Raw genomic sequence first — 13431 nt, 5'->3', positions numbered from 1 at the left:
TAGTGCCCCTCAGACTTCATGTTTCTGACTTGCCTTAGGTTAGGTACCTATTTAAAATGTTGGAAATGGGCTTTTCTCTCCAGAAATTTGGCTTCACTAAGTCTCGGGTATGGCTTACAAATCTTATGTAAGTGATTTTCATAGAAAATATTGGGAAACCTTGCTCTAGAAAATTCCTTGTGTCCTCCTCATTTCCATGACAACTGTCCTTCTGCCTGGGCTTGGACTGCAGCCTTCACTAATCCTTTAGCTCTCAGCCCCTCTCCCAGGCACCCCTCACACTGCTGCACCTCCTCCCCCAACCCCAGGACCTTTCACCTAGAAAACTCGATCTTGTCACTCACTCCCTTCCTCAGTGCTATCACAGCTCCCAGGACAAAAATGTAAGCTACTCAGCATGACACACATGTGCCTACCGGCCTGTCCAGCCTCACCTGACATTTCCTCTTCCGTTTTATTCTCCAGAACTATGTAGATCTACTTGAAGCTTGTTGTGTCCCCTGTGCCTACTTGTTCCATTTGTTCCCGGAGCCTGCTCTCTGCAGTTCTTGTCACCTGCCAGTTCCCATCTCAAGCCTTAACTTGAGGATGCTGCTTCTCTGTGGCCACGCCCCTCTCCCCAGGAAAGCAGGGTCGCCATTGCTGTACGACACACCTAACTCCGTTTTCATTGCTGCCACATTTTGTTTCTGACTCCTTTCCTAAAGTTGGTCAGAGGTCAGCCATATAGAAACTAGAAAATTTTAAATTTTATCTTTTTAAAGATTCTCGAAATTCCATTACCATAACACAATTATTTTATTTTTGTGTATTTTTTCCTAGTTTGTCTTCACACATAAGCATAACGATCACATAACTGTAAATTGGGTACCAGACCTGGATTTAATTCTTGATTAATTACTATTGACTCGTAGCCATTTGTAACCTCATTTCTTAATGTGTAAATGAGGATTATAATAAATATATCATGGACTTATTGTAAAATTAAGGAAGACAAATATATCATTAGCACTTCATAAATTTACCCTCCCATACAAATAGAATTTAAATATAAGTACAGATGACTTAATTTTTAATATAACAGGTGATTGCCAATAATACAGTGGACAATCTGAAAGAATATAATAAGACCACTGTAAATGTTTTGCATGACTCCTTTCGGTCTAAATCTGTACCTTGATCTTGACCTTACCCACATGAGACAAGCTGTATCATTTAGATACCATTTATTGAAGGAGCCAAATGACTTGAGTCATATATTTAAGTGCACAGCAATTTTATTATTCCATTTATAAGGTGATGAGTTACCTGGTGCAATGTTTTCTGGGTTTGGGGGACTTCGTGGATCTGGGGTGTTGGGAGGAGTGAAGGGGGCTTGCTGTGAACTGCCTTCCAGGTGACTTGCATCCAGTTTCCCATTTTGCATGGCAAGACTGTGCTGTATTTGATCAAAAATAAATTCTGCTGAAAACTCAAAAATATTAGACACACAAACAGGAAATATCATATGTGCAAGCTTACATTTGTATATTTAGAATTTAAATACAATGTCACTTCATCGTTTCATAGGGCCTTAATGACTTACATGGCCATTGGTTTAGCTATTGAACTTTTTCTAAGTTTCTGAAATGTGTCCATGAAATGAATTTCACCGAAACTTGCAAATCATTCTACCTGCATTAATTTAAGAATTGTAATACTGACCATCTGTATAGACTTCTTCCTGGAGACTAATGATGAGCAGGAAAATCAGCTCTTTCTAATTAGTCATTAATTAGCAGGAGATGACCAGTACCTCCACTGTTAAGTATACAAAGTCTTGTCATAGTTAGGTCATGACTTATTTTAATTATGACATAAGCTTTAAGTTATAGAGTTCTGTCATGTGTGATTCCTTTTAGGAAAAGTTGGAAAGAAAAATGAAACTATGTTTTGTTTTATTTCAGTTAAGTTGACTATAAGTAAAATAAAACTAAAGCTGTATCTTATAGGTTATAAACATATACGTTTTAAGCACATGTATGATGTATTTAATGTGATTTCTGTGAAATATCAATAGAAATAAGAGAGTTTTCAAAAGTGTGTTCTATAATTTGTGCCAAATACATAGTAAAAGTTATTAAAATACATATATTTAAGTTATTTAAAATATATGTATATTATCATGAATCGCTCTTCTGTTTTATTTTCCCTTAAATGCTTATTTTCTTCACCTATTTCTTTTTTCTGCCTTTTTGTGTAAGAAGTTGATCAGTTCATGAACTAGAGCTTCGAGATTGGCTTTTGTAGCAAGCACTATATCTTCATTTTTTTTTTTTTTTAAGAATGCACATTTCCTATTGTTATTCTTTATGTCATTTAAGGCTTGTGTGTCTTGAAATTCTGGGAAGGAAAGTAGGCTCAAATCTGCACTTATTTTTTTCTGTTTTTAAAATGGTACTTAATATTTGAACAAATGGCATTGATTACCAGGGAGCTGGTTTATATTTTCATCTAATGATGTCCTGAACATTGTTATAAAATGAATATATAAGTATAAGTTAAATAATTATTTTGACAACATCTGTAGCTCAAAGGAAGCAGCAAAAACTCATTTCAGAAAATTTATTCAATTAGTTTGATGTGATATAAATCTTACACAGATGATTTAAGAACTAGATTACAAGTGAATAGTTGCTACCTTTTAATGTTGTTTTTGTGTCTCCATCACTAGATAAGGCTATATTCGTTTATCTTTGAGCTTCCAGTGTAGTATCTAGAACATAGTAGGAATTCACTAAATATTTGCCAAAAGTATAAATAAATGAATGGAAATAGACCCGAACCTAATATTATTTTTTAAATTCCTGTCGTATTAACAGTGCTTGCTCCAAGCTGCAGGCTAGAGCCCTGATAAAGCAAGCATACCATCATGTAATGTGGCTCACTGTCCCCCAGAAGCAAGGCCGGAGAACACACACCATCAAAGCCAAAGGCACCTCAGAGAACATCTGCATCCATTCTCTTATTTTATAGATGAGAACGCAGGGCAGCAGGGCAAAGAAACCTTTACATTAACTTTATATAAGTTATATAACTATATAACTTTATATAAGTTATATAACTATATAACTTTCCCACATGACTCGTGGGAAAGCCAGGACCAAGCCCTGGTCTCTGGGCTCCAGGCCAGAGCTCCCTTCATTACACCACGATAAGTGTCGGTGTCAGGAACTCTAGAATTTTGAGAGCTGGCTTTCAGTCTTCTTCATTGTGTTGCCTAAGTCAAATCAGTACATTTCCTCTGATGCTACCTTCCTCATTTTTAAAGAGAGGATGACTGTCATCAGACTTGAGAGTATGTTATGTAATTTAACGACATGTGACTTCATTGCATGCATTACTATTGTTTATTGCTCTGAGTTATTTATCAGCATTTGTTTATTTCAATATGTATGTTTTGGACTAATTTATTTAGTGCTCAGTTTTCTAGGAATACTGAAAAATTATCAACACATTCTTACATATTTTCTGTATAACCAAAAAATTTGACTAAAGATATATAAGATCATTGTCAATAATTTGAAATACTAGTGATGAGAGGATATGTTGTGTTCATAAGGACATTTTAACCTCATTTTACTTTCCTCTAGCACAGTATTAAATCTGTATTCTTAGAGATGTAAGTGTAAGTTATGAAAACTGGCATTATTCATTCATTCAGATGTTTGGACTTGCAGAGAACTTTTCAAAGAATTCCCATAAGCTACCTAATTTATGTTATTCTTTAAAGCTTCTTCTCTGTTGTCATTATTGAAAGAATATGATTATGTAATCAGACTCGTCAGCTGAGACAGGGATTATTTTAGGCTCATACTGTATTAGCAGCAGATTTTTCCTGATAAGAGGATACTGGAGATAATTATAGGGTAACATAGCATTACATTTATCCAAGACTTCAAGTGAAAAATCACTTCTCATAGATATAAATGCTGTACTTGAGTAAGATTGGATGTCTATCTAAATTATAATTATAACTAGATTCAACTCATGGGTGTTGAAGGATGCTCATTATTGTGGAAAAAACATTTAAGATGTTCTCTCAACATTTACCCAGAAACATAACAAGGAAAATATAAATTTGGGAATTAATAAAATTTTAATGTTTGTGGATATGGATGTTCTGTAAGGTGTTTAGTAATTACGGTAAAAGATCTTAGTGAAATCAGTCTGTTTGCTGTAAAGAAATGAGCTGTCCATTCAGAACAACTTAGTGATGACAGCTGGTAAGTTTTCAGGTTTAAATTCATAAGTAAACATACAGCCTTTTCAAAGCTATAGGAAGAAACTCTCAGTAAATAAAATATATTTGTAAATAAAATATATTTGTTGTAGTAGCACCATCGCTTCAAATTTAGAACCAGCACACTATTCCTTTTTGATTCTTTGTGCCTTGTGTTTTAGTTTTAAAGCCATGTCCCCAGAGCTAGTTGTCCTGTCATGAATGCCTCCCTCTACAGTCCCTGTAACTGGCGGTCTAAATGAACATAGCATTGACGCTGTGGGATTAGTGCTGTGAGAGGAGATCAAGTCCGTGGTCCCTGGCACGTTTCATTGGGCAGATGTGTTCAGCCAGTAAAACGCTTCCACTGATTGGTGGAACGCCCTGTGCTTTGGAAGTGTTTCCACCCCAAACATTTAACTAGTGGTGATAAGGCCGTGTAAGCTCTTAGTGCCACCAGTCTCCCCTCCCTCACCTCCTCTTAGCAGCTCAGGCCAGTTCCTCAGTGCCAAATCTGCATGCTTTGTTGAACTAAAAAGATAATCAATCAAACGTGATACTTATTTTGCTTACCCACCTACACTATCCATTGTTATGAAAAAAAGAAAAGTCTTAACAGGATCAATGGAAAGAGAATACGTAGAATACTCATTTGGGAATCTAGTCATATGTATAAATTTAGAAATGCTGCCCACATGATCAAGTTATACATACGTTTATTTGTGCTTTTGATTCATACTGGAAATTTTCAAATGTGTATTTGTCAGATCTTCTCTGCCGCATCTTAAATAGTCGGGCACCACGATTACTGAGATGGGATAGTTCTTCCAACATGATGTCTCTGGGGATGCTGACCTTTTTGCCCAGGTCCATGCCATCTACAACTGGAAAACGATATTCATGTGCATGAAAATCCCAAGGTAAGCATTTTATCACTTTTCTAAATTCCGTAATTTATTGCCTGCTGTACACGAGTGTGGTGACTGAGATGTAGGCTCTTTACTCAGAGTGCCTTGGGTTGAATCCTGGTTTCACTACTTTCTAACTCTATGATCACAGATATGTTATTTTTTCTAAACATCGATGTCCTCATCTCTAAAATGGGCTAATAGTAATAATACCTACCACATAGGGTTGATATGAGGATTAAATAAATGCTTTATATAAAGCATTTAGCACAGTACCTGGCACATAGAAAGAGTGAATGAAAAGTAAGTTGTCATTACTACCAGGAGAATTTATTCTTCCTTTGCTTAGTGAGTTTTTAAACAGCACAGCTTATAGTTGTCTTTATAGTTTTGCTCTCCACATTTTTGTGTACGGGTTTGAGCTGTTCCTGTTCCTAGAACGCCCACCCTTCCACCCATGCCACCTTGTTTCCCTGTCTCTGTCAAAATGCTATTCATTCTGCATCAGGCACCCTGGAGCCCAGCATGAAGAAGGCAGGTGCTATGTCTTGAAGTAACAGATCCTTTCCAGTCCAGCATAAGTGCCATTGCTCTGGATCCCTCTAAAATCGCTATTCATAATTATTCATGCCTTCTCTGTATTCCCATAGCATTGAATCACAATTACTTGACCCTGTTTTATGTTTGGGTTTTTTTTTGTGCTTCGGTCTTTGTGTTCCCCGTGCCTTACATACAGTGTATGTTTAGTAAATTAGTGTTGTTTTCTATTTCTAGTACTAAAGTGCTTTTCTAAAATCTAAAGTGGGTGAAACCCCTCCACTTGCTCCTTTAATCAAGAGTATATTTCTGTATAACCCACTAAGTTCCACTGCGGACAGCTGTTAAGGGGAGAGGAAGAAAAATTAGGGCACTAGTAAAATAAATAATTATTCTGATTGATTGGAAGAACATTGTTTGATGAATGTGATAAATTAATCCTAATAATTAGGCTTTGGGAGGTGTTTAGGAATAAAACAACAGAATTACTAATTAATGTTCGTTTACATTTTGCTTTGAAAAAAATCAATTTGTTTAATGTTTTGGAGTTATGTGAAAAGGAGCTCCACTAATTATAAAAACGTAATATGTAGACTTCTGCGTCTAGGAAGATAGAGTAGATAGACTTTTCCCTATACCTCTACTGTGTATAACTAAAAATCCTGGACATTATATGTAAAACAAACATAGACTGAAACATGACTCAGCAAGCTAGGGACCCAAGGAACAACATGGTTGTGAATTCTCCGGGTTTTCTTTAATTTTATTTATCCTTGAGGAGCTGAAGGTGCTAGCAACCCAGAAACACCAACAAGTGCAGACCCCAAAAAAAAACTCCAGCAAAAGTCTGTTCTTTCTAGCCAAAAGACCAGGAAAGGAGCAGTCTAGCAAGGCAGAAAACTTTTAAACAATAAACACTCTACTTCAGCCAAATACTACACACAGAAAGTCAAAGTCCCAGTGGGAAGCCCAGAATTTACCTTTTCGAGACTGTAATAAGGTGCCCCAATATTCTCCCAGGGGTGGTCAGAGAGGCCAGCCAGGAAGCTGGGACCAGTCACTCCTTGCAGAGTAAGTGGAGACCACGGGGGGATTCTGGACTCCCACTCCCTCTCAACAGTAACTTAGAGGCACCCCCCCTTCAAGTCTCAGCGGGGGCCAACTGGGGAACCAGGACTTCCCTTTCTACCTAGCAGTGACAAGGTGACACTATCCTCCCCCTGCTAACGCAGTGTCGGACAGGGTCGATGAAAGAGAGGCTTAGATAGGAGCCAGAGTCTCAGATCATAACATGAAACATGTTAGGCTCAAAAAAAAAATTACTTAGACCAGAAAGATCTCAAACTGAATGAAAAAAGACAGATGCCAACACCGAGATGACCAAGATATTAAAATTATCTAACAGAGATTTTAAAGCAGCCATAATAAAATGTTTCAAAGAGCAATTACAAAGCTTCTGGAAACAAATGAAAAAAATAGAAAGCTTTAGCAAGGAAATAAAAAGTTGTGTCAGGGAAACAATAGACGAACCAAATGGAAACTTTAGAACTGAAAATACAATAACAAAAATAAGTTCAGTGGATGGACTCAACGAGTTCGGTGGATGGAGGAGACAAAGGAAAGAATCTAAAATGAGAGAACAACGAGAATTATACAGTAAGAACAACAGAGGGAAAAAGACTGAAGAGAAACATGAACAGAGCCTTGGGGATTCGCGGGACTATAACAGAAGAGAGAGTATTTGTGTCAGTGAAGCCCTGGAAGAAGAGGGGGAGGGTGGCACTGGAAAAGTACTCAGAGAAATAATGGCCGAAAACCCCAAATTTGGTAGGAGACTTAAACCTACAAATTCAAGAAGCTAAGAGGATAAACTTATAGAAGTCTACAATAAGACATATCATGAAGTTATAAAAACTAAAGACAAAGAAAAAATTTTGAAAACAGCCAGAGAAAAATGACAACTTACCAAGAGGGTGGAAAAAAAAACTGAGAAGGAGAGAGGTATACTCATCAGAAACCGCGAAGGCCAGAAGGAAGTGGCACAAAGTGCCGAAAGAAAAGACTTGTCACCCAGGATCTGCCATCCAGCGAAATACCCATTAGGCACGAAGCGGGAGTTAAGACACCTTTCAGGTGAAGGAAAGCTGGGAGAATTTGTTTCCTGTAGATCTACCCTGAGGAAATGGTTCAGGGAGCTGTCATGAATCACCAAAGTCTGGTGGCAGTTCTGGAGAAAAGGAGTCTGAAATCTGGGGGTCAGCATGGTTGGTTCTGTGAAAGCCCTCCTGGTGGCAGACTGCTCACTTTTCGTGTTTTCACATGGTTCAGGGACAAAGCAGGTCTCGACGTTCTCTTTCATAGGGCATTGATCTCATTCACAAGGACCCCACCCTACAACCTAACCACCTCCCAAAGGCCTCACCTCCTAATACCATCACTTGGGGCATTAAGATTTCAATGTATGAATTTTGGGAGATCACAGACATTCAGACATAGCAAATAGCTAAAAGAAGTTCTCTAAACAGAAAGGAAACACTAAAAGAAGGAACCCAGAACATCAAAAACAAGGAAAGAATACAGTAAGGAAAAAGGTGGACAAATACAATAAGTGTTTCTTCCCTTCTTAAGTTTTCTAAATTGTTTGATAACAGAAAAGAAAAAATATAACACTGTCTGATATAATTACATTTATAACATTTATAATTTAAATTATAAAAGTATGTAAAAATATGTCAGACAATTATAAACAGGAGGCTAAAGGAACATGAGGTAGGTGAGGTTTCTGTAACCTTGCTTGAAGTGATGACATCACTAGACTTTGATAAATGATGCATACATAGAGTTATGCATACATACCTAAACCAACTACTAAAAGCTATGCAGATATACTTGAGAACGCTAGACAAATAAAAATGGAATTCTAAAAAACATCAAGTAATCCCATAGGAAAATTAGTAAAAGAAAACAGAGAAAACAGAAACAACAAACAGAAAACAAAAAATAAAGTGGTAGACTTAAACTCTAACACATCAGTAATTACATTAAATATAAATCCTGTAAAAACAACAATTAAAGGACAGAAACTAGTCAAGCACCTGGCTGTATGCTGCCTACAAGAAACTCACTTCAAATATAACAAAATAGGCAAGTTGAAAGTAACAGGCTGGAAAATATACATCAAGCAAAATTAATCAGTAGAAAGCACAGTGGTATCTGATATTAATATCAGATAAAGTGGACTTCAGATCAAAGAAAATTACCAGAGACAGAGGACATTATATCACGATTAAAGTATCAATCTATCTCTGAAGATAACCTAGAAATCCTAAGTACACATGTACCAAAAACAGCTAAAATGGAGCAAAAACAGGAAGAATTAAAAGGAGAATTAGATGAATCTACAATTATAGTTGGAGACTTTAACATCTTTCTCTCAACAAGTGATAGAACAGACAGAAAATCAGCCAGGATATAAAAGAACTCAATACCATCCACCAGCGTGATCTGATTTATAGAACGTTTATAGACTATGCCGTGCAACGACAGAATGTTCATTCTGTTCAAGGGTCCATGTCACATACACCCATGCAGAGCATATCCCAGGCCATAAGGTAAACCTCAGCAGCTTTAAAAAAGATTGAAATTACACAGAGTATGATCTCTGATCACAATGGAATCACACTAGAAATCATAACCGAAAGATAACGGGGAAATCTCCAAACATTTGGAAACTAAACAACATACGTCTAAATAATCCCTACGTCAAAGAAGAAGTCTTAAGGGAAATAAAAAGTTCATCGAGCTGAATGAAAATGAAAGTAGAGCGTATCAAAATGTACGGGACACTTTTAATGCAGTGCGAGAGGAACATTTATAGCATTAAATGCACACATTAAAGAACGAGGAAGAGTCTCAAACCAACGATGTAAGCTTCTACCTCAACACCTAGAAAAATAAGAGCCACATTAACCCGAAGCAAAAGAACAATAGAGAAAATCAATTGAACATAGAGCTGGTTTTTGAAAAGATCAATAAAATTGAGAAACCTCTAGCTCTACTGACCCAGAAAAAATATAGGAGACACAAATTACCAATATTAGGAACAAAACAGGTTATCACTACAGACACAGCAGATGGCAAATGGATAATAGAATACTACAAGCTACACATAAATTCACATAAATATGAAAACTTAGGAAAAACCGAACGTTTCCTTGAAAAGCACAAATTACCATCTCGTCCAATATGAAGTGAATAATCTAATAATCCTATAACTATAAGGCAATTGAATTTGTCATTTTAACATGTCCCAAAGAAGAAATCTTTAGAGCTAGGTGGTTTCACTGGAGAATTCTACTGAACATTAAAGGGAGGATTAACACTGATGCTACATAATCTCTGCTTGAAAACAAAGAAGAGGGACTGCTCCCCAATTCATTATTCAGCTAGTGCCACCCCAATACCAAAACCAGACAAGGACAACACAAGAAAAGAAAGTTACAGACCAATGTCCCTCATGCATGCAGAAGCAGAAATCCTTAGAAAGATGCTTGTAAATGAAATTCAACAATGTGTGAAAGGGATTCTACACCATGAGCAAGTGGAATTTATCCTGGAGATAACAAGGCTGTTCGATATTCAAAAGTCAGTTGATGTAATTTACCAAATTAACAGGCTGAAGAAGAAAAATCACATGACTATACTATACCTTTGGGTTTAGGGTTGGGCAAAGTGTTGTTAAAGTTGACACCAAAAGCACAGTCCACTAAAGGAAAAACTGATAAATTGGACTCCATCAAAATTAAAAACTTTTGCTGTGAGAAAGGTTCTGTTAAGAGGATAAACAGACAAGCTACAAACTGAGAATTAATATTTGCAAAACAGACATTTGACAGTGGGCTAAAATATATAAAGAAGTCTCAAAACTTACCAGTACAAAAGCAGGCAATCCAATTACAGCATAGGCAAAAGACACGAAGAGACATTTCACCAAAGAAGATACACAGATGGTAAATAAGCATATGAAAAGATATTCAACATCCACTAGGGAATGCAAATTAAAACCACAATGAGATATTACTATACACTTATTAGAATGACTACAATGAGAAATAATGATAGCACCTTATGCTGGGGAGGGTGTGGAGATACTGAACCACTCATATATTGCTGTTGGAATGTAAAATGGTACAGCCACTTTGGAAAATAATTTAGTAGGTTCTGTTAAAAAATGAACATAGAACTCCCAGTAATACTTGGCATTTATCCCAGTTAAACGAAAACTTACATAGTTACCTATGTACAAATGTTCATAGCAGCTTTATTCTTAATAATAATAATAAAAACAGAAACAACCCAGATGTACTTCAATAGATAAATGGTTAAAAACACTGTGGCCCGCGTATATCATGATACTCAGCAATATAAAGGAGCAGACTCTTGAAATGTGCAACTCCTGGACATATCTCCAGGGAATTACACTGAGTGGAAAAAGCCAATCCCAAAAGGTTATGTATGGTACAATTCCAGTTATATAGCATTCTTGAAATGAAACAGGTACACGTGTGTGTATATACGTGTGTGTGTGAGCAGATTAGTGGTCGGCAGGAGTCTCTTGACTGTCTGGGTGCCAGCGTTCTGGTGGTGGTGGTGTACTCTTGTTTTGCAAGATGCTGTCATCGGTGGGGACTGGGGGAAGGCACACGGGGTGGCTCTGCATTGTTTCTTAAAATTGCATGTGAAACTACAATTATCTCAAAATAATAAGTTTAACTAAGAGCTGTCAAGCCGTGAAAAGATAGTGTGTATCGCTAAGTGAAAGAAGCCAGTCTGTAAAGGCTACACACCCAAAATTTTGAGTCGGTGGGTACATTTTCAGGAATTCTGTGAGCCGCAACCAGTGAACACAACCATTATTAAAATTAAATAATATAGACTTTAAAATTAGATAAATGATATTTTAAAACAAAGTTATAAATACTCAAAGTATCGCTTCTAAATCTTTTACTACTTTTTACTATTTCTGCTCTTTTTTTTAATATCCTTATTTATATCTAGGGTATCTGTTTGGTGGAATACTATGTCAGGTGTTACCGCACATCTCTTCCCAACTCCGCGTGCAGTGCCTCTTTGATGGTAGCTTGAAATTGGCTATGGTGGGAGTATTTATAACACAGAAACTGACAAACTCTACAAACTAAGGCTTTTCACACACACACACACACACACACACACACACACACACACACAGAACCAGTAGTTAAATACTTACTGGCATACTAGTAGACACAGGCACATCTTAAGTCATTATATTTTGCACAGACAAACAACAGAAGATGTAAGCTGAATTCCCCTAGGTTTTCCTCCCTTCCCTTCCCTTCCAGTAGTTAAATTTGTGGTGTAACTGGAGCGGGAGTTCAGACCGTCTGTGCCTGGGGAATCTAACGTATGAACACTCTCCTCACTTAACTTTCACAGTGAAGAACGTCCAAGTTCATCTGGTCCCTGCCTTCGTTGCGGAGCCCTGTGCACAGTCCTGACTGTGTGCGTGTTTAATCTGGATGCCTGATAAGTGATATAACTTATTCAGGATACATGTCCTTGACCTGATGGATTACAAGGTTGTCTTTGTGGCATTAGATCATCTATGAAAATAATGTTGCTAGGCATACTTTCCTCTTGATGTCATTTTTAGTGATCCACAATTTCCCGTTTATTCTTCAGAGTTCATGGGACTTCATCTATTATATTTTGCTACGATTTCAAGGAAATCGATGATTATCTTTGAATAAATATTTAATTATAAAAAAAAATCACCATGTAACATAATTTCCACAAAAAACCACCACTTTTAATCTATTAGAGATATTAAATAATTGTTACCAATATTCTTTCTCAGTATCCTCAACTGTACAATATTTTTGTCATTAAATTAAGATTTTAAGTCTTACAAAGAAAAGTTCAAATATTTCCATTTTTGAGCATACTTTTCTTTCACTTTTCATCCTGTGGAGCCACATTGCTATGAGTACTGGAGACCAAATGAGAATATCAGTGATCAATTATTGAAATTGTGATCAGTTATGATCAACAGTCGAAAATGTGATCATTTCCTTTTTCAAACCTTATTTCAATGTGTAGTCATTTGAGCAGACGCTGGACTTAAATTCCTCCCAAAGGAACTTTTTTTTTTCACATTTATTTCATGAGTTAGCATTCTGAAACGAAGTCAACCAAGATTTATGTGCACACAGGTAGTTCTGTATTTTTAATTTGGAATTTTGATCAGCGGATCTAATTCACAGTTCATGAACACACCCACATACAAATAATTACAGTAAGACAAAGGATCTTTTAAAACTGTTTCTCCATGATTCACTGGCAGCTGCCATTCTGGTAGGCTAGGCGAAACCACTGCAGGGAAGTTAACTAAAACTGACTTGCTTTGGGGTGCTCCTGTCATTTACTGAGGTGCCTGGAGGACCCCAAGAGGGTTTCTCTGCTTCCGCTGCCTGTCTGCAGACTGGGCTTGTGTGGACGGAACAGTGGCCCATGAAAAATACGTTGCCACATAATACAACATGTATGTCAAAGATAATAGTCCAGACTATGACTTTGAATAATTCCTGAAAAGAATACAATTGATAAAAAGCTTAATAATAATTTTCTGTATATTAAAAAACTAATATTGAAACCCATTTGGAATTTTTTCGTTTTCCTCTTTCG

At 36.8% G+C, this 13431-nt stretch overlaps 1 protein-coding gene and 1 long non-coding RNA gene across 6 annotated transcripts in view; one reads left to right on the top strand and one right to left on the bottom strand.

The window, feature by feature from the left end:
• Positions 1–13431, top strand: part of LOC105299161 — a 70537-nt gene that overhangs the window by 24020 nt on the left and 33086 nt on the right. For all 5 annotated transcript variants that reach the window (XR_896502.2, XR_002782914.1, XR_002782912.1 and 2 more), the window contains exon 4: positions 5029–5181. This is a non-coding gene — a long non-coding RNA (uncharacterized LOC105299161). The remainder of the gene's footprint in view (positions 1–5028; positions 5182–13431) is intronic.
• MYOZ2 (myozenin 2) overlaps positions 1–13431 on the bottom strand; it is a 25490-nt gene that overhangs the window by 7163 nt on the left and 4896 nt on the right. Inside the window, exons 3-4 of the mRNA XM_011370771.2 lie at positions 4976–5145; positions 1309–1438 (exon numbers count right to left, since the gene is read on the bottom strand). Of these exons, the coding sequence (XP_011369073.1) occupies positions 1309–1438; positions 4976–5145 (300 nt within the window). The remainder of the gene's footprint in view (positions 1–1308; positions 1439–4975; positions 5146–13431) is intronic.

This window comes from Pteropus vampyrus, unplaced genomic scaffold, assembly GCF_000151845.1.
Source record: "Pteropus vampyrus isolate Shadow unplaced genomic scaffold, Pvam_2.0 Scaffold174, whole genome shotgun sequence".
Classification (NCBI taxonomy): domain Eukaryota; kingdom Metazoa; phylum Chordata; class Mammalia; order Chiroptera; family Pteropodidae; genus Pteropus; species Pteropus vampyrus.
Note: the sequence above shows the minus strand (reverse complement) of the source record. Positions and strands in the feature narration are given on the sequence as shown.